The sequence below is a fragment of the Neolamprologus brichardi genome, chromosome 14 (genome assembly GCF_056152115.1).
Source record: "Neolamprologus brichardi isolate AB-2024 chromosome 14, ASM5615211v1, whole genome shotgun sequence".
Classification (NCBI taxonomy): domain Eukaryota; kingdom Metazoa; phylum Chordata; class Actinopteri; order Cichliformes; family Cichlidae; genus Neolamprologus; species Neolamprologus brichardi.
Window position 1 is genome coordinate 35300682 of NC_142117.1, and position 21123 is coordinate 35321804.

At 42.5% G+C, this 21123-nt stretch overlaps 1 protein-coding gene across 1 annotated transcript; it reads right to left on the reverse strand.

The window, feature by feature from the left end:
- Positions 1-3958: 3958 nt before the first annotated feature.
- On the reverse strand, positions 3959-17228 carry LOC102795820 (pannexin-1-like). The gene is made up of 8 exons (XM_087851235.1): positions 17079-17228; positions 13289-13488; positions 11664-11779; positions 8897-9084; positions 8448-8726; positions 7853-8075; positions 6676-6874; positions 3959-6137 (listed from the first exon to the last, which is right to left on the reverse strand). Exons 2-8 carry the CDS (start codon positions 13467-13469, stop codon positions 6058-6060), a joined length of 1266 nt encoding a protein of 421 aa, XP_087707361.1. The 5' UTR covers positions 13470-13488; positions 17079-17228; the 3' UTR covers positions 3959-6057.
- Between the last annotated feature and the right edge of the window lie 3895 nt (positions 17229-21123).

Genomic DNA, 21123 nt, shown 5'->3' on the forward strand with positions numbered 1-21123 from the left:
CCGGCCCACATACACGTGTTAGTACACGTGCTATAGAGTATAAATATACTATAAATTATAGTTTAGTTTAATATACCAGAATATTTTTTATATAAGAGTTGGCAGGTCGTCTTGTAATCGGAAGGTTGCCAGTTCGAGCCCCGGCTCGGACAGTCTCGGTCGTTGTGTCCTTGGGCAAGACACTTCACCCTTTGCCTACTGGTGGTGGTCAGAGGGCCCGGTGGCGCCAGTGTCCGGCAGCCTCGCCTCTGTCAGTGCGCCCCAGGGTGGCTGTGGCTACAATGTAGCTGCCATCACCTGTGCGTGAATGTGTGTGTGAATGGGTGGATGACTGGATATGTAAAGCGCTTTGGGGTCCTTAGGGACTAGTAAAGCGCTACACAAATACACGCCATTTGAAAATTACAATCACCCCCCTCATCTAATGACCACAAGAGGAAAATGCAAATGAACCAAAAGTACTCATTAATCCGGACACAAGAACTTTTTGTAGTTTTTTAAAAGTTATCATTTTATCAATATACATATTTTTCCTCAATTCCTCAACACATAAACTCCAAACGCATTAACACAAAATATACATAATGGTCATTCTAATGTAACCAAATATCAGCGCCCCCAGTTGAATAATTTATGTCACTGCGCATTTTCCCGTCATGCTCGGAAGAAAAACATGTGAGTTGTGTAAATGAGCTTCTAAACCACTTACCTTAAAATGTAAAAGTCAAAGCAGGCAGGTAATAAACGTGGCAAAAAGCACAGATAAGAAAAGATACACAAGGGACGGAAGGGGTGGGGCACTTCAAGGTTAAAACGTGCTACATAATCCCAAAGAAAACCTCTGGAAAACTCCGGGAAAAAGTGCCATTCTTCGAAGCGCCACACGCGGTCACCGGTAAGCCAATCAGAGAGCGCAGTACCATTTGAGTAATAGCAACTCAATTAATGAAAAAAAAAATGGTTTGAATTCGTTGAATAAAAGTTTGCAGTTTTATTTGAATCAAAACTATTATTTTAGATTTTTTCCTGTTATAAATATAATTTCATAGTGTGAACAGTTTTTTTTTTAAAGAAATGTATAATGAACATTTCAGCAGATCAATCTGAAATTAAATTCAGATGTGAATATGTACCTTTTCTCTGCATCATTTAGGCTGGAAATTATTTATGTACAAATGGTTAAAGTAAAGTAGGCTCTGTCACCTTTTCTTTTATTGTAGTGTGCTGGACAACCAGCAAGCCCTGGTCACAAGACCTCAGGGACCTGCTGGGAATTTAAGGATGAAGAAGTTCACTGATGTAAATTGGAGGTAGTCCGTGCTGAGCACTAAAGGTCAGAATTATAATCTCAAAATGGATCCTGAATTTAATGGGGAGCCAATGCAGCTGGATCAGCAGGGGAGTGACATGGGAGTACCTGGAAGCCTTGGTCAAAAGCCTTGTAGCAGCATTTTAAACACCCTGCAGACGTTCCAAGGAAGCATTACTTAGACAGATACACAACGAGTTACAATGGTCTAAACAACACGAAACATGAAAAAGCGTGTATAATCATTTCAAGTTCAGAACATGACACAATAGGACTCAGCTTAGCAATATTTCTTAAGTGGTAGAAACAGGAGCGGACCAGAGATTTAACATGAATATCCAAGGACAGAGCTGAGTCAAATGTAACACCAAGATTCCTAATAGAAGATTTAACAAAAGAAGCGAGGGGGCCGCAATCTTTTACTACCAAAGGTACAAATTTATCAGGAGCAAAGACAAGGACTTCTGTTTTCTCAGCATTAAGTCGAAGATAATTATCAGCCATCCAACCTCTGATATAATCTAAGCATCTCTGCAAGTTTAGAAACATCATGTGGCCTAAAGGAGATATATAGCTGAATATCATCTGCATAACAATGATACGAAATGTCCTTAAAAGTGCTGAGAATCTCCTAAAGAGGGAGTAAATACAACAAAAAAACAGTACGGGTCCCAAGACAGAACCTTGTGGCACACCATAGGCAAGAGAAGCGAGAGAGGACCTGAACTTGGAGGTAGCCACAGAGAAGGCTCGTCACACAGATAGGATTTAAACCTACCTTTTAGTCTATCTAACAGAATATGATGGTCGACAGTATCAAAGGCAGGTCCAACCACAGTAAAACAGTGCACTCGCCAGCATCATAATTCATCAATATATCACTGGACACTCTAAGAAGTGCAGTTTCGGTGGAACGAGCTCTACGAAAACCAGATTGGAAATGATCAAGAATGTTATGTTCATCAAGAACTGCTGTGAGTTGCTTGGCCACAACCTTCTCTAAAATCTTGGCAATAAATGGTCATTTTGAGATCTATAGGTCTATAGTTGATACGCAGAGAAGCATCAAGTTTCGGCTTTTTTTAACGGTGGGTGAATATCAGCACTTTTACGAAAAACAGGGACCTGACCAGAAAGCAGAGAGGCATTGATAACTGTAAGCACACTGGGACCAATGGACTGAAAGACGTTTTTAAACAAAGGTCCAGATAAAACATTGAGAGCGCAGGATGACGATTTCATTGAATCAACTAATTTGAGCAGCTCAGGTAAGGACACTGGTAAAAACCTTTCTAAAGTAACAGGACTAAAAGAGTTTGGAGCAGACAAGAGGTACACAGAAGGAGAGATATTGTTCCTCAGCTTGCTGACTAAAGATGATGTTATTCTTATAACACATCAATATAACATTAATGTAGATTATTTAATTCTTGAATTTTATTCTCTTCAATAATAAAAGAAAACATCCATTTTTAGTAAAAGTTTGAATCTGGTCTGGTGAGTAAGCTGGAGGTTAATGGAGCAGAGGTGCTCATATCAAAAGCACGACACACATTCATGGGAATCATGTTTATCTCATGTTGTTGAAACATGAAGGTTGGACATGTTGGATTACTGGAATTCCCACAGATCCTGTCCCACAGTCAGAGGTCCTCACGCTGCAGTCCTTTGAAATAATCTGAAAAATCAGACTGACATTGTCGTGGTCCTGAGTCTGGTGACTCAGTGTTTTGTGTTTCTTTCTTATGTTCTTGTTTATTCTGATTGTTTATTCCATTAAGATTTGCCATTTGGTAGGTTTCTGTTCTGTGCCTTCCCTGGTCCCACTTTTCTGTGTTCCCTCGGTCTGTCCACGATGTTACGTCTGCTAATTAGTCTGCATCTCGTCTGTTTACTTCCTGTTTTACTTTGTAGGTCTGTGCTCTCCCTGTCTCGTCAGTGTAATCGGCGTCAGCCGTGTCTCCCAGCTGTTTCCGCTTAACTCTGTAAACCTCTTGTATTTAGTGTCTGCGTCTTCCTCTGCTTGCTGTCGCATCGTACCTTCATGCCACCCCTGTTTGCTAGTTTTTTTGTATTCCCAGTTCATTTTGTGCACAGCAATAAAGCTGTTTAAGTTCAACTTTTTGTCTTTGCGTTTGTGAGTCCTGCATTTTGGGTCCTCTCTCCCTGCACACAGCCATGACAGACATATGTTAAAGACTTCGTAGTATCGTATTAACCAACAGAGCACTTTGCTCTCAGACTGCAGGCCTTACTCGTGGTTTCAGGAGGCAGAACCTTCAGCTTTCTGTGGAACCAGTTCCCCAGTTTGGATCAGGTGACCCTGAAACCTCCCATAGTTATGCTGCAACAGGCCTAAGATGCTGACGGCTTCTGTGATGCTCTCCCCTGTACTTTGTCATTTCTCCTGCTCTGAGCTCCTTTTTGTCTTCTGTCCCCTCAGTTATTTTTCGTCAGGAGTCTTTGTATAATTATTAATTATTTGTTTATGCGTGCTTTCTCTCAGTAAATATTTGTGCAGCTTTTTAACAATCTTGCCTGCAGCTCAGATTAACCTTAAAAAAAAAATCTAATCTTTAGTTCTAAAAAAAAAAAAAGAAGAAGAAGAAGAGTGGATGCTTTTGTCCTTTACTGGTCTGGCCCCTGAGATCAGATTGGGCCACCAAACAGCACGAGTTTAAGGATGTAAATAGCACCATGTGTTTGAGCATTGTATAGATCTGCTCAAGCCCCCGACCCACCCACACAACACACACACACACAGTTTATGGTGAGGTCAGTTTTAACCACTGCAGTCGTGTTTACAAATGAACAAACTTTCACTTCAAATCCAGAAACACAGGAAACGTTAACAACATCAAGTCTCTCTTTACACATTGCACAAATCTGAATCCCAATAATACTCAGCCACGACATTCAAAACACAAACAAGTTCAGAAAACAGTCACTGGTGTGGAGTGAAGATAACAAGTTTCATCAATGCATGCAAAAAAGATCCACAGGCACTTTAAAAACACAAAAACCGACGATCACACAGAGTCCAGTGAGAGGATTTTATCCCTGAGATCCCCAAACAGACACGACGAGTTGATTTCCAGATCAAGACTTTTGAACATCTGAGAGATTTACACGAGTTCTCTCAGAGCGATAAAACCTAAAACCTGACTTTGGATTATTTACGTCTATGTTAAACAAAGAAAAAACTCGTAACCTTAAAAATATGTACACAAAACCAAGCTTCATGCAGTCGTACCTCTTTTTCTTGTAGCTTGACATGCAAAGGACAGTTTAATCACATCCACACATGAGAAAAACGTTCAGTTCTTAAGCAGGAAATCAGTCTGGGGAGCCGAACCCTGAACAAATACTGGGACTGCATGTTCATGAGTTAGCTACCTTTTAATGATTCCACTTTCATTTTTATTTTACGTCAAAGCGCTAACGTTGACTTGAAATGTGATTGACAATCGCATGACAAACTCGTTCTCCCACTAAGACAGCTTGCAGGAACAATCAGTCTGACAATACTGACTTTAAAAGCAGTTTTAGTGGCAGGAGGAGGAGCGGCTCTCCTCTGAGCGCCTCGTCTGGTCTCTAAAGGAAGAGAAAGCTCATCACTTCGGTCACGATGAGGGTGGAAAAGATTCCACGCTCAGGTCTCCACAGACGCTCCCTTCTTCTCTCTCGTGAACGAGACCCTGACTGGAAGGTAAACTTTTGTCTGATATTCATGGAACCATACGGAGCTCCTGAAATGACTGTTTTTGAAACACGACGTGATCAGTTAGGACCAGAACTGACTGTGTCACGACTCGAGACTGACAAGTCAACAGGATAAACGATCATAATTTACAAAAACAACTTCACGTTTTTATTAAATATAGCCTGAACCTTGCAGCTGAGCTCACAAGGTCATCGGGAGAGTGTTTACCGAGGTCACTGAAGGCTGTTTTCACACAGACAACTACAAGTGTTTTTGTGGCCCAAGTCGCAGGTTTATCCCACTCTGACACTATGTCCATGCAGTAAGCCTGTGTAAACACGCTGAGACACAGCAAAGGCCAAAAAAAGAACATATACACACACACACATCTATTTTTTTAAGTCTGAATCTGTCATTGAGGTTGTTCAGGCTTATTTTTTGGCTTATCGATGAAGTCCTGGGAGATTTTTCAGCAGATAGAGCGAGAACCGTAAATGTACAACAGAAATTCCCTGCTTTGTTTATGAATAAAAATGCTAACGAACGACCCTGCAAGAAGCTAGATTCTCACAGGGTGTGGATAAGGGCGACCGAGGCAGCAGAGGTGGAACCGGGTCACAGTGTCTTTATAAACAGATGTTTTTATAAAGTTCTGCATTCGGGAAGTGGCTGTGTAAATGAGCAATGCATACATGCCATAATACACGAAGGCTGGACCAAAACACGACAGCGGGAATATAAAAGCATCGTCAGGAGGAAAGATGTTCCCAGTGCGACCTTTCAGGAGCTCCATATTCAGTGATTGTGTGTCAGAAAATGTAAAAATCCAAGTTAAGCTTTCAGGATTGTAGTGTTTGAAATTGTCCTTAAAAAAAAAAAAATTCAGAGGAAGTCGAAATCAGTACCATCTGGAGTTTTAGCCAATCATCCTCCAGCGTCCTGCCATTATTCCACGATCTAGCGGACAGACAAAAAACAAACTCTCCATCCTCTCCTCTGAAGAAAACAATTTAAAGTCTGAGTTCGTTAATCCCACGCTGAATCATCACATCGGTCTCTGTCGGAGAACGCCTCCGTCGCCGCTTCCTGCTGCATCGCTGTTCTCTTTCAGCAGAGGTCTGAGCTCTAAAAACACACAAATAAGCCCGTCTGTTACTGAAATGGACCTGAAAACCTGTCTGTAGAGGTTTGTAAAAACAGTTCACAGTGTTTCCCAACATATAAAACACTTCGGGTTTTATATAAATCGACACCGAACGTCTTTTAATTCAAAGTCTATCAAAATGCTGCGTCAACTGTTCACAACTTACAATTTAGTATTTAATAAAAGATCAGGCACTGACTGGGTCATTGAAGAATATCAGATTTCTCTGCCAGATTCCGAAGAGCTCGAGTGGGAACTTATTCTTCCAGATTTGTAACAACTTTAATATTAAACCTGAGGCTGAAGCCTTGAAACTGCAGCTGTTATTCATATTCTGGAATCGCAGGAAACTGGTTCTGCTGGTTGAACCATCATCTCCTCAGAAACCTGCAGTCTGTCGCTTCTCTGTCCCTCCCGTAAATAAACACCACTGTGATGTCAGATTATACTTTATCTTCCACATCCTTACGAGAGCATCCACTCCTCCCAGTGAGATTTCAAAGCTGTTTCTTTTCTCACCTTTCATCTCCGTTTCCGTCTTGCTGCAGTTTTCTTTGGACGAGTTTGGACCCTCGTCGTTATCAGGCATCGCTGAAGCACCGGTGGGTTTCAACCCATCTACGTTGTCCATCTTCACCAGGCAGAGATTCTGCAGCAGGCCCATGGGGTCGAAGCTTTCTCCAGCGTGCTCGCCTCGTCTCCTCAACATCTCCAACACCTACGGCCAGAAATCGTCAGGGAAGAAACGCACCATGTAGGATACTAAAACATGCTTATTTAAACCCGGCAGGGCTGCAGGAACACCACAACAAACCAACACAAGTGCAAAAATCTGCCTCCAATTCAGTTTGCAGTACTTTTCTATGTGTTCATGCATGTCCAATAACCACAAAGTTGATTCTCTGGACCTGCACAACGCTTTCAGTGGGAAAAATGTGTCCTCACTCATCCGCGCCTCAACTGGCCGCACGTTTCCACAACCTTATAAACACTAACGTTGCGTAAACATAGAAACCAGTGCGATTACATAACAGTGAACCACGAGAGCGTCATCATAAATGGTCAGTGGTCATGTGGGCTATTCACAGGGATCACGGCACTGTGGATGATAAAAGTCACACTCTTATAATACTGTTTATAAGGTCTGCTGAGACTCAGTGATCCAAACGCTTCTCACACTGAAAATGTTCCATCCAGATGAACTGAAACAACTTCCTGAGATATTTTTTCCCAGTATTAAAGTTACCAAACCACATGTAGGACAAAGAGCATGCTTATGTGGGACAGTTTCTGACAATGAAGGGTAGACTGGGAGAGGTTTAACATGTGAAGGAGTCATATGCACTTTGTTTTCTTCTAACAGGCATAAAAGGATGAAGTTTGGTTTCATGCTCTCATTCATATGCTCACATATTCAGAGAGCCACGATGCCTTTTTTTAGCCCCGAGTTTCTTGTGCAACATCTATTTAAGCCAATCAGAATGTGGGATTTTATCACAACACATGAAATGGGAGAATGGGACATAAAGAGGGAAATCGGGTCAGCGTAACTATTCCAAACACAACAGAAGGATCTGGTTTCTCATGTACGAATGATTTGATTTAATGGTCAAACAACTTCACTTAAACACAGAACAAAATGTTTCCAATGCTGACAAAGTTTGGTTTGTCATTTCTGATGCTTTAAAATACACACCTTCATATATTTGTAGGATTTCAGTTCACTGATGTTCTCCTCCAGTAGGAGTATGTAGAGCGAGAGATCGTCACATTGGCCACCGGGTTTGGGCAGGACGCTCACAGTGGGCAGTGATTGGTAGGTTTCAAGGAAGTGGGCGTGGTCATAGCAGTAGAGGGGACGCAGACTGGCGTAGATCACAACTGGAATCAACGTGGCGAAGACGATCAAGTTTACGAAGCTGAGAAGAGTAATCGGAGAAATGGAGGCCTTAAGTATCCCAAAAGACCAACCTACTGGCATAATGGCAACAAAAAAACTCTTTTTATCCAATGAAATGTGTCAAAAATGTGTCTTTTGGAGACTGACTCACTTTTTGGAGCCAGCCTCTAGTGGGCGTTAGAGGAACTGCAATTTATGCCACTTTTTTTTAACCCCCTGCCTGGTACCTGCAGTCTGCCATTCCCAGTTTAATGAATTTCAGTTTTTACTATTCTCGAAAGAGTTCAGATCTAATCATTGCACCACAGGTAAACTTGTTTGTAAAGCACAAATCAAAACTTATTCTGATTTTTGATGCATCAACTCTTCAATGCAAAGCTCAGGAAAATACCTCAGCAAGGAGAAGACTCCCACGGCGATGAGCTTACACTGCACCCTGTCGGGGACGCTGGTGTCCGACTCGAGCAGGCCGACACGCAGCTTGCAGCCGAAGTCGTCTGTAGTGGAGGCCAGGCGGAGGTAGTAGCCCAGGCAGACGCAGGCGCAGAGCAGGGTGAGCAGAGTCAGAACGCGGCACAGGAGGTAGTAAATGATCAGCTTTCGAGAGCAGCGCTTGGTCATCAAGAACTTCTCCACCATTGGGTAATTGAAGCAGCCCTCGGTGGGATCGCTGTGGGAAGAAAGAGTAGATTAAAGTGAGGTTGTGCTGGTTCTTTATGGATTTGCTGGTAAACACACACCAGTGGATGCAACAGTTATTCCACTGATTGTAAGCTTTTTGACATGTTCCCAAACAATGAAGTGCGTCCTTCCCACCCCGTTGGCTGTAAAGTGCTGTACCTGTCAGCGGACGGCTGCTCCGCTGTCGCCATCCGTTTGGCCAGAGTGACGGCGCGGTTATAACAGCGGTCCAGCTCCTCCATGATGAAGGCAAGGTCAGACTGCAGGAGCGGCGCAGCGCAAAATCTCCAGAACAACGCCGGGGCGTACATGAGCACGGCCACCAGCAGCAGGATGTAAGGAAAGAACTGGAGAGAGGACACAGGAGAGGAGGCAGCAGAGCTTTAAATAAGACATAAACAATCATATTAGCGGTGACGTTTCCACAAATACGACTGCTGATAAAAGAAAGGTGTGGACAGCTGACACACTGACACCGAGGCTGCTGTTATGCTGGTGTTTGCATTGATAAACTAATGCCTGATGAACCTGACAGAGATAACAGTTTCACTTTCATAGAGAAATGAGAGAGAGTGTGTGTTCAGTTCTCTGGTCTTACTGTGGAGTAGTATCTCACATCATAAACCATAAAGTTTACAAGTGCTTTAAGAAATTAAACAGATAGTGAATAAACTTAAATGAACATCTCTTTTCTCTGACTCTAGCAGAGACCCTCAGCCACCCGGCCCGATTACTGCAGTGGGATTTCCACCAAAGCCCTGAAAGATCTCCACTCTGTCCAAACTAGGGCTGCCACAAACGATTATTTTGATAGTCGACTAGTCACCGATTATTTTTGCGATTAGTCGACTAATCAGATCATGCATCCATTGGACGTAAAACGTACAGCTTATTGCACCAACAGCATCTGCTCTTATATAACTATCATTAGCTTACAGCTTTAAGTGTTTAAGGTATGTGCTAACTAAAAATAAAGACAAGATGATAGTTTATTAAATTTTAATGAAATTTGCAGATTGTTTCGGTGAAGTTTAATAAACTCCTTGCTATCTAAAATATAACAGGACACCGGAGTATATTCTCGAGCATCTCACACTTCTGATAATCAGCTGTCTGCTTGACGTTTATTCAGCTGTGTAAAAACTATAACTTTAATCTCAGCCAAACCGATTTACTCAGGAACAAATAAAATACTAAAAAAAGCCAAACAATAACATTTTGAAGTTATCTAAGTGACTTATATATATTTAACCTGAGTAGCGAAAGACGGCAGTGGGTTTGAAAACGATTTGCCGGGAGTCCGGTGTTCTCACGGGATCTACTGAGCCTAGCCCCCGGCTAGCTATCGAGCTAGTGGGTAACAGACGTCTCCGAAAACGTCCGAGCGCTTTTGAAAATATGTGCCGTCTTGATAAACCGAGCAGATATTTGAGGTTTACACAGCTACATTCTAGCCTGAAAATATGTTAAATGCTTATTTTGTGACCCAGAAAGAATAATAAGAGTAATATTAAAACTAACTAGCTGCCGCCATTGTTGTAAACTGAGCTGGGCTGCGCTATGAATTCTGGGACACAGCTTCTTCTTCTTCGGGGTTTAACGGTAGCTGGCATCCTTGTACATGCAGTGCTGCCATCTTCTGTCTCAGTCCGTTATTACACTCTTAAATCCTACTACTTATTCCTGCATCTTTTGTGATCTTACAAAGCTTCAAACGACACGTCGACTATTAAATCAGTCGTTGACGATTTTGATAGTCGACGTAATCGTGACTAGTTGTCTAATCGCAGCGGCCCTAGTCCAAACCTTGGCCGCTAGGCTTCTAACAGGCTCTTAGCTCTGGGCACATATCACCCCCACCCTCATAAATCTCCACTGACCCCTCTGACCTGCTGCACCCAACCACATGTCTGCTTCGTATCCCTCGCCCAACCTCCACGCCTCTGGGCACAGAGCCTTCACTGTGGGCTGAAGGCTCTGAGCTTCACATCGACCTTTTTATGAAACATTTAAGAGACTTCTCAAAACTCACCTTTTTGTTTATTGATGCTCTTATATCGAGTGTCAGCTTGTTTCTGTTCTTTATGTGACAGATATTAATACGGTTCCATTTTGCTATTGAAACTATGACAGACAGATCACAGACAGATCACTTGGACTGGGTGTAAAATGGCCTTTTTAAGACGTGACAATTTTATGTGGATGCCTCCACGTAGTCTCCAAAAATAAGGTGAATTAAAAAGGGTGGAAACAAAGTTTCCCACGGCGATCACACTCACTTAATATCAACTCTTTATTTTAACAAACAAACAAACATTTTTAAATGAAAAACAAAAAGAAATCAGCCGATTTAGAGCGGGAATGAGCCAAGAGTGAAACTGTGAAGGCGAACTGATAGTTTGATTTGAATCTAAGCTTCTCTCTGTGATTAGGCTCCAGACTCCAGTGGATTGTACTTAGAACTACAGACTGAGTGACATAAGAACCACAAACCCCCCCAAAAAGGGGTGAATCATAACGAAAGAAAGATATGGGCATGCCCTTTCTCATTAATGACAAAAACCTGAACCATGAAGAGGACTGGTAGAGCAGACTCACGTTTCAAACCCGACAGAATGAGCTGAAAGGCAGAAAGCAAAGCTCTGAGGGTTAACTGTGCTTTTGTGCACGATCAGCCGTTTGATCGCCAGATTTCTTGTGCAGGTTTATCCGGTGTCATTATAGAAAGATCGTTGTAGGTATGTAAGGAAACATGCACGCCCATTACAGTCCTCAGAATGCACCCTACTAAAAATATCCGAACCACACCCTGAAATCACAAACCCGAGGCTGCCTGTGAACGTCAGAAAGCTTTCACTCTGAATCAAACACGGTGAGATTAAGATGGCTTACACCTTTCAGTAACTGTAGCACTGTGTGTGTGTACCTTGTGCAGCCACAGAGGTAGAGCCTGTGTGTGCACGGCCGCCCAGCAGAAGGAGTCCACATAAGCTGCCTGCCTCCATGAGAAGTTAGTCGGAGCAAAGCAGCTGATCTGAGTACCTGAGAGAAACATGGAGACATGAAATAAGCCCCAGCAGCAGGGTCAGAATCAACATGAGTCCACACGAGTGACACGGCATAACCTTCAGTCCACAGTCTACTTCCTGGAAACAGATCAGGATTCTTGCAAGACCAGATCTGTCTGTGGTGGAGTGGATTTCTTAGAAAGATTTCTCACAGAATCAAGTGACCCAGACTGGGCTCATACAGGTTCGAGTTAAGACTGTAAGGCTTTTTAAACATGACTTTGAATAAAATTGAAGAAAACATCAGTCACACGGCGTTAGAGACGCCAGCTGGTTGGTTCAGGAGACGTTCTGTCAGAAATGCCAGGCGATGACTAAAAGGCGTTCTGTATGTTCTTTCATCTTTTTTAAAACATTTATTTGTTGTTTGTCTGAAACTTGTGTTTTCATGCTGCTATACGACAAATTCAAACAGACCTGGAGTTTAGCATCTTCCCGATGGACACCTAGACATGTGGACTGGTTCCAAGTTCAGATCTTTAGACCACTTTGGACCCACACAGACAAGATCCGAGGAACTAAGCTACCCGAGAGGCTAAAAAGCCCAACTGACCTCATATTTTATACAGGAAATCTTTTTATAAACCAATCTGTCTGTGTTTATCACACCTGTGCCGTTTCCTTTATCTATGAACAGAATTTCTGCATCTGCCACCAAAGTACGGACACAATTTAAGAGCAGCATGGAAGAAAAACTGCAGTCTCCGAAAACGTAGGAGCGCTTTTGAAAATATGTGGTGTCTTGATAAACTGAGCAGATATTTGAGGTTTACACAGCTACATTCTCGCCTGAAAATGTGTTAAACGTTTATTTTGTGACCCAGAAAGAATAATAAGAGTAATATTAAAACTAACTAGCTGCCGCCATTGTTGGAAACTGAGCTGGGCTGCGCTATGAATTCAGGGACACAGCTGCTTCTTCTTCTTCTTCGGGGTTTAACGGTAGCTGGCATCCTTGTACACGCAGTGCTGCCATCTTCTGTTTCAGTCCGTTATTACACTCTTAAATCCTACTACTTATTCCTGCGTCTTTTGTGATCTTACAAAGCTTCAAACGACGCGTCGACTATTAAATCAGTCGTCGACGATTTTGATAGTCGACGTAATCGTGACTAGTCGACTAATCGTGGCAGCCCTAGAGGAAATGGAAGTGTTTTAATGAGAAGATATTTATGAAAAGGGTAGAACCGTCTGTTAGCCGACACGACCTGAAAAACATCACGGAGCAGTGATGAGAAGCGGAAAATTACAGAAAATGAATAAATGAAAAGCATTAGGAGAAGAAAACTGACAAAAATGTTTCTATGATTAGAAATATGACAGTGGCGCGTACAGATGTGCAGCTGGAGTCTCTTAAAGGCTATTCAGGCTGGATTCTGTGACTTCTCATGAACTCTTCTTCATGAGATTACCACCTAACATTTAACTATCACAGTCACCTGCGTCATGGAGCCAACTTTGCTCGTTCCCCGGCTTCACTCACCGACTGAGACCTCCTGAGCGAAGGCCAGAGAGATGAGGAGGAGGGGAAGGCCCACGGCCACGCAGGTCACGATCTTGTCCACGGCGAGCTCCGTTCGAACGTTGCGGTATCGAGCCTGGTTCGGGTCCTTCAGCAGAAAGTCGCTGAACACGTACTCTGTAGCCACGTGTGCAATGGCCATGTCTATGCTCTGCTCTTACCTGTTGACACAAATCGACAAGCATCTCCGTTAGCACGTCTCACAGAGGTAATACGAAATCAGTTCGCTCTGTGCCATGACTTTGGTTGTTTTACCTTCATACTATGAATACGTTTGGCTTAAATCTGATGCATTTTAACAAATGTTTTGCAGTATTTTTGGGCACTAATGTCTTTAGAAATACAGCAGATATTCAGAAACTTATCCTGCGATATTAATGATCAAAGTTGGTTACAGAAAAATTAGCTCGAAACAAAATATTTTTGGCTTTACACTGAGACGCTGAGTGTGGGCTTGTTTTCATCTGGCTATCTGTTGTACTTCTGAAGTTACGAGGGTGTGAAACATGCTTCGAAACTACGAATTAAAAACTGTCAAATTTCAACCCACACTTGTGCACCTCGAGGGCCTGTAACTGTGAAAATGGCCTTTATATATATTATATTAAACTGAGTTTGCACAGCTCTGACATGTTCCCCGAGTTCCCATCGCCTTTTTGCCAGGCAAATTTACTCTGAGCGATGCAAAGCAGCACACAAGGTGAACGTGTCCTGTTACAGCAGCTACTTAATTTCCCAGCTCGCTGCCTAATATTGCTCTAACGCAGCCATAATTAAACAAACACTAACATAATAACCTGTATTAGTCTTTAATTAGACATTCCTGATTCCATAATGAGGTTTTGCTCCTTTTGTTCACCAACAGCAGCTTTCTTTAACTCCACTTTCTCCTGTTTGTCAGTGTTCACTCCGAGAGCACTTCATTAGGATCACGGCTCCATGTGTATTCGTGCAAATTAGCCAGTCATGTGGCAGATTCAGATAATTTGTGTAAATTCTATTATTACTCAGAGTCACAGAGATTAAAGTTGGGATGATCTATGGGAGAAGGAAATCATCACAGACAGAGAGGACACGCTCCATCTGAGAATATCTGCTAAAAATGAAAGGCAAACCACAGCTGATCTACCGTTTTATCTAAAGTGTCTGTATTTAAATCAAACTTTGACTTCTTGTCTCGATTATTTAGAGCTGCTGGTTCACATGAACCGAAATGGGCGCAGGGAGAGGATGAAGGAGCCTCCTCACTGGACATTTCTTTGGTCTTTGGAGGAAAAACCGCTCACACCACTCAGTGAGGGTCAGGCCACGTTCCTGCTCCACTTCCTGCAGAAAACTCACAATCAGCGAGCTGCCAGCATACTTTAAGACAACTCCTGGTCCACGACGGCTCTGACGATCGATCCCTGAGGGGATCCAGTGCAGGGTGAGAAACTGCTGGACAGGGTTTCATTGAGGCCGACCCTCTGAACTCAATCTTCCATCTTTGGGCACCTTTATTTTTTATTTTATTAACTGTAGAAAAGCATTAAACAGGCTGAAACAGTCGGGCTGTGCCGCTCCGAGTGACCTTCGGCGTAAATTCAACATGTTTATGGAACGAGGCTCAGCTGTGAGCATCATTTCAGACCCTCAGCAGTGTTTTCATGTTCAGCTCTTAAAGCCGGCGCTCAGAGACACCGACAGTCGTGTCGATGTTTTCCTCCATGATTCACGGTGACAGCAGACGTTTTCTGGATCTTGTAGTGTGTTTGGTACGAGTTCTGTCTGCAAAGCAAACTGCTCTACAGGGATATTGGTTTCATTTTGCTCTACTGAACAAATATTCCAACAATTTCCTCGTAATAAACTGAAGCTCGCACACAGTTTCACTTGTCAAAGGGTCAAAAATAGCAGGAAAACACACAGACCTCTGTTAAGTAAAGCAACACAGCCTCTTTGTCTTCACCGTGTGTGCCAGTCCTTACATCCAGTTTCCCTCCTGATCTAAATATTCATCATGAGCATTTCTTGAAAGTCTGGTTAAGCTGAGAACTTTTGTTCTGTAGTCATTAACATAACAGCACAGAGCTCTTTAAAATCACCTTCTGTTAAAGCCTGGAGCCTCACGGGTTATTATCCACAGCGTCATGTCACGAACAAAGATTAAGATTAGTCACTGTGAGTCATGAGGTACCGGCCACTTCAGCCACCAGCGCCGCTGCTCCTCAGCTGTGCAACCTCAGACTCGTGGAGTAACGTGAAGCCTGATTTTAATAAAGAAGGATTTCAAAACCCCTCGTGATCATCTTCCCACGACATCATCGGCCTGCTTTGTTTGCTTTACTTGTTTGTTTTCTTCATTTTAATGCAAAGTCTTCATTATTCTCAAACATAGGCTGACTACACAACTCCGGAGCGTCAAACATGTTTTAGTTCAGGAGACCCGACCTGATCTGAAGTGGGAAAGACGACTGCATAACAACACACGTCCCTCCAAAGGTTTTAAAGCTTAAAGAAGCAGAATTAGAAAATACAAGAAGAGTACTTTAATTTGTCATGAATTGTTGTACTTGGGAAGTACGTTTTATCAGGCTAAATATACCTGACGTTAATGACAGTGTTACAAAACCTCATGTCAATCTCCATGGCACTTTTTAAAAAATACAAATGAGGTTGTAGTTTGTTTCCTGCCTCGTGTCTTAAGAGCTTGAAAAAAGAAGGTAACACTGTGGTCCCCCACACCACCACACCAGCAGCAGCCTGAACAGCTGACACAAGGCAGGATCCATACTGTTCTTTATGCCAAATTCTGACCCGACCATCTGAAACCTGCAGCAGAAACTGACACTCACTTCTTCCAACCTTCTGTTGTTTAACGTTGGTCCCCCGTGTGAACTGTCGTCTTAGCTGAGAACAGGAAACTGAAGCAACAGCGATGCACCAAAAATACTCAGAGGTTGTGGTCTGGCCCTGCAGCCCATCTGCCGCGCTGTGGATTCAGAGATGTGCTTCTGTGTTATCTTGGCTGTAGCACGTGTCTGTTGTTCGAGTTGCTGTTACCTCCATATCAGCTCAAAGCAATCCAACCATTCTCCTCTGCCATCAGCGACACCACTTTACTCCAAAAACTGCCGCTCACTGGATATTTTCTCATTTTCTGACCACCCTCTGAAACACTCAGACCCACCTGTCTGGTAGCAACAACCATGCCACGTTCAAAGTCACTTAAGTCACTTTTAAGTCCCCATTCTGATGCTGTTTGAAAATCAGCTGGTCCTACATGTCTAAATGCACTTAGCTGCCATGTGATTGGCTGACATTTCTATTAATGAACAAATGGAAAAGTGTACCTTATAAAGCTATAGATAGATGTTTAATGTCACAGAGGAAGGACAGAAAACCTTTAAATGTAGAGTTTTTGTATCTAAACAAAGTTGCTGTTGTTTTTTTAAGTCTCTTTATGATTTTTGACCTGTTTGTCTCCATCTAACAATATTTCCAACCTTCCAGACACGTTCCCTCCTCTGTAATGCATCACCATAATGAAAAATATGGACTTATTAATAATTGTACTTCCACTTTCACACTTTAAAAACCGCCGGTGGACCGAAAACGATACTTTAGAGGCCGGTTCTGGCCGGCGGGTCGCAAGTTTGACACCCCGCTGGGGTGGCTAACAGCGATGAAGCAGCATAAACAGACGGTAGAGTGACTTTTAACGAAGTTGTGATTTACTCAAAGCTGGCACACATCATAAACCCGCGCTTACCTGCTGCTGCTTCCGTCAGGTGTGTATCAAAGCGTCATGGCCGCAGTGGAGGCTGTGTGCAACGGGAATCACTTCAGGTGCTTTCCAGCGCAGCTGCTCGGCGGTGTGACCGCCAGGCATTCAACAGACAGAACAAAACAACTTTCGAAATCAATCCTCTTCCTGTAAGACTCAAAACTCCTTCCGTTCGTCTTCATGGTGCCTTCACGGTTGACTCAGAATTTTCCGATCTATTGCTGCCTTCAAGTGCAGCGCGGGATTTTGTAACTTGTAGCTCGGGAGTCAAACAGCGAGCAAACTCTGCTGAAAAATCTTTCTTTCTTTCTTTCTTTCTTTCTCTTTTTTAAAAAATGTATTTTATCTGAAATATAAATAGTCACTGATCTTAAATTTATTGCAGGCTACACACATCAGAGTTAGTTGCTCATCCAGAGGATACAGCACTAACTTTTATACACTCTCAGAGGGATCGTGAAACTGAGGGTAGTCTGCTTTCTGTTTCCAGAAGTCATACAAATGACTAAAACTGTGTTTATTGGTTGATTCTTAAGATATTCATTCACCAGTTGCCTCAAGGTGCTTTATAATGAAGGTAAAGACCCTACAATAATACAGAGAACACGCTACAATCAAATGACCCCTTATGAGCAAGCACTGATCAAGAAGTAGGCTGAGGCAGCCATCTGTGATGTATTTCAGTGCTGGACTTTGTAGACAGTCCCTGCATGCTCAGCAGGCATACAGACCAGTGCTGTTACAAAGGTCCAGGTCAGAGGTCAAGTTGTTTTTAATAAAAAGTGAGCAGAATGAGCTTCGGTTTGCTTCAGTAAGAAGTGTGAAAGACTACATTTTAAATTGCAGGCCTGCTGCTGCTGATTAAGACACGGACACCCAGCAGGACTGATGTACATGACACAAATGTACAAAGTTTGATGAGCCCTCACCGAGTTTATTCATTTCTTTCCACCCCTTCATCAATAATTACACATAGAATATATGAGTACATAAATCAGAGCACCTCACCTGCAAAAATTTAGGGCACAAAAATATCTTCAGTAAAAGCTTTAAAGTAGCTGATATCAGATGGAAAATGAAGCTTTTTTCCATAAGTGTGAATGCATCGTGAGCTGCTGCTTCAATCGTGGGTCAGTCGGCCTTTCTCTCCTCTTGTTCTCATTTTCCTTTCATTTGCTAAAACAGCTCCTGCTATGTGACTCATTTTGGAAGGACTGTAGCTTCACACTAAGTTCAGATTGGTGGAGACTAATGGCCTTGGCAGTGCAGTGGAAACATGAATGATTTTGTTGCACTCTACCTATTTTTTTTTATACACTTTCAAGCTTAAAGGTTTCAGGAAATAATATTCTAGTTCTTCATTTATTTGCTTGCTTGTTTCTCAGCTCTTGGGTGGGCCCCTGCGCAGGGCTCCCATTGGATGATTTGGCCCAGTAAGTATGTCAGCTCACAACCATCTCTGCACACAAACCAGAAACAAAGCTTTACAGGAGACATTCACAAACCGCTGGAAACCTGGGAGACAATGCTGCTCTCAGAACAGCGACTAACACCTCTCCTCTGACATCAGGACGGCAGCGCAGAGTCTCGGCACAGTGAAGACACTTCAGCACCAAACGTATTCCTGCTGCTGTTACACACAATCATATACACACATCTTTATATGCACGTGATGTTAGGAAACTATACTTGCTGCTGCACATGCACACAGTTTAGAATCCATTATGACTTTTTATTTGAACACTGATATAACTAAAGGCATTTTTTGTTTTTCATATAATATATTCAGTTTTCTAGGAGGAGTGCACACATTTACTTAAAACAATCATATTTACTTTGTATGTTTTCTCCGAGCTCCAAAGAACTCGTTAACTGCAGAGGATCTGGGAAGGAAAACCCTGCAGAGGATCTGCAGTTAACGAGTTGTAATAAAAATGTTCTGGTTGTAATAAATATGATAAAGGAACACATGTTTTATTATCTATTAATTTAATATGTCCATTTGTTCAGGTTTATATACAGTTGCTGTGTAAGCTTCCCCTCCTTTGTGTTTGGTTGACCTCATTTTTAAACCTGTTCACTTAACAACTACTTTTCTTCATAGTTTGGGGGATTTTTCTCATAACTCTTCTATCTGATTAAAATCTAATTAGCTTCCACACTTTGTCCTTGAGCCTCACTGCTTGGGTCCCTCACAGGAGCTAATCACAGACCAGCCCAGTCATTAAAACACAGCATGTCTTTATCCCGTCTTCCTTTTCTCACCCAACCGGTCACAGCAGATGGCCCCGCCCCTCCCTGAGCATGGTTCTGCTGGAGGTTTCTTCCTGTTAAAAGGGAGTTTTTCCTTCCCACTGTCGCCAAAGTGCTTGCTCATAGAGGGTCATGTGATTGTTGGGTTTTTCTCTGTATGTATTATTGTAGGGTCTACCGTACAATATAAAGCATTGCTGTTGTGATTTGGAGCTATATAAATAAAATTGAATAGAATTAAATTAAAACACACTTTCTCTGCTTGAATCTTTGCAGCTTGTGTTTTGATTGAGTAAATTTGGTGTTTTATTTTAATCCCTTTGATTCTTAAATATAAAGATATTAATAAAAGAGTTCGACTTCCCTCTTGTTTCCCATTTTCTATTTAAAAAGTCTGGCATGATTGCCTTCATCTGTGTCTGTGCTTTGAATGGAAGTACTCTGTGTGTTTGTGATGGGTTCATGTGTAGCTTGGACATAACTTAGCGTTCAAACAGGGTGACTGGTCCGTAATGTTTGCACTCAGGGAGCCTTCGGATGAAGGCTGTGGCACAGTTTAAATGCTGGGTTGTTGCTATTTTACTAGTTAAAATTATAATATCGTGTTAAAAATCGTGTAATTGCTCTTTTTGTCTATCTGTTGTAGAGCTGTGGCCACAAACTCTCTCTTCAGCTTTCAGAGCGATTCATTTGCCAACAAGAGAGACACACAGGTGACTGAGTATCACCTGTACCGCCACCTGCCGTCCTTTCTTTTTCTTTTCCTCGACAAATTTTCTATATTAGGTATCCAGTAACGTCAGTAAATTTAATTATTTTGGTCACGATATTCATTTAGAGAAATGATGATATTATAAGTCTTAATCAACCCTGGAGTTTCCCTCCTCCCCGGCACGATTTGTTGTTTCTGTGAGCTGGGATTTCCGCCTCAGATCGGAGCCCGTAAAGGGAGCATCCTCCAGGGCGGCGTGACTGTGGATCTGCGCAGCATGCAGCAGCTCTGTGGCAAAGAGGAAAAACACTGATTCATAGAAACGCAACAACAAGCAGCTCTTCAAGCTGAAGTGTGGAGAAGAGTGATGAGGAGCGGCCGGGATCCTGTGCCTGCGTCAGGCTCCCGGTTCGCGCCTGCGCCTCTTCTGAAGTGTGGCCATCTGAGATGAGCTGTTCTGCTCTGGAAATATTTGGGGCGTCAGAACGAAAACCATTTTGAAGTCATATTGATGTTGGTCTATCGCTATGAATTCTGGGGATTCTCGTTCTGCCCTCCGCGGTCCTCCCAAACTTCTCCAGCTGCGTCAAGTTGCAGTGAAATGGGCACAAATGCGCCGGAAATGGGAGGATGTTACACTAGAAAACATACCCGAGAAGCTGGAGGGAAAAAGAAACCCTCAACTGTCCGCTCTCTTTCAGTGACTATCGATATAACGTTTTTGATAACTAACACTTTATTAATCCCAAAAGGTGGAAAAGTCCTAAAACCACACAGGAAACCGAAACCGAACGTATCAAGACATTGACCTTACTAAGGTAAACAATAATAAAATAATAATTTAAATACACATATTTAGTAATAATACGGTTATAATTTATTGGAATCTGAAATTCAACAAAGCAAAATAAACAGAATAAAGCATATTAAGATTTTATAACATAAGCACAGCAATCATGAGGTTGTGTGGGTACTTTGAGATCATAAAGGGGCCAATGTGTTCCCAAGGTGTGCAAATAAGAAGCTGGTTCATTAAAATGGGTATGAGTTATTGTTTTTGTATTT

What these genes read in the sequence shown, in the direction of transcription:
- LOC102795820 (XM_087851235.1), bottom strand. Translation starts at nt 13,469, where the DNA reads ATGGCCATTGCACACGTGGCTACAGAGTACGTGTTCAGCGACTTTCTG. An exon ending in GAGCAGCCGTCCGCTGACAG is followed by an intron (nt 8,727 to 8,896) that starts GTACAGCACTTT and finishes TTCTTCCCACAG; the next exon opens with CGATCCCACCGAGGGCTGCT. An exon ending in GACGGAAACGGAGATGAAAG is followed by an intron (nt 6,138 to 6,675) that starts GTGAGAAAAGAA and finishes GTGTGTTTTTAG; the next exon opens with AGCTCAGACCTCTGCTGAAA.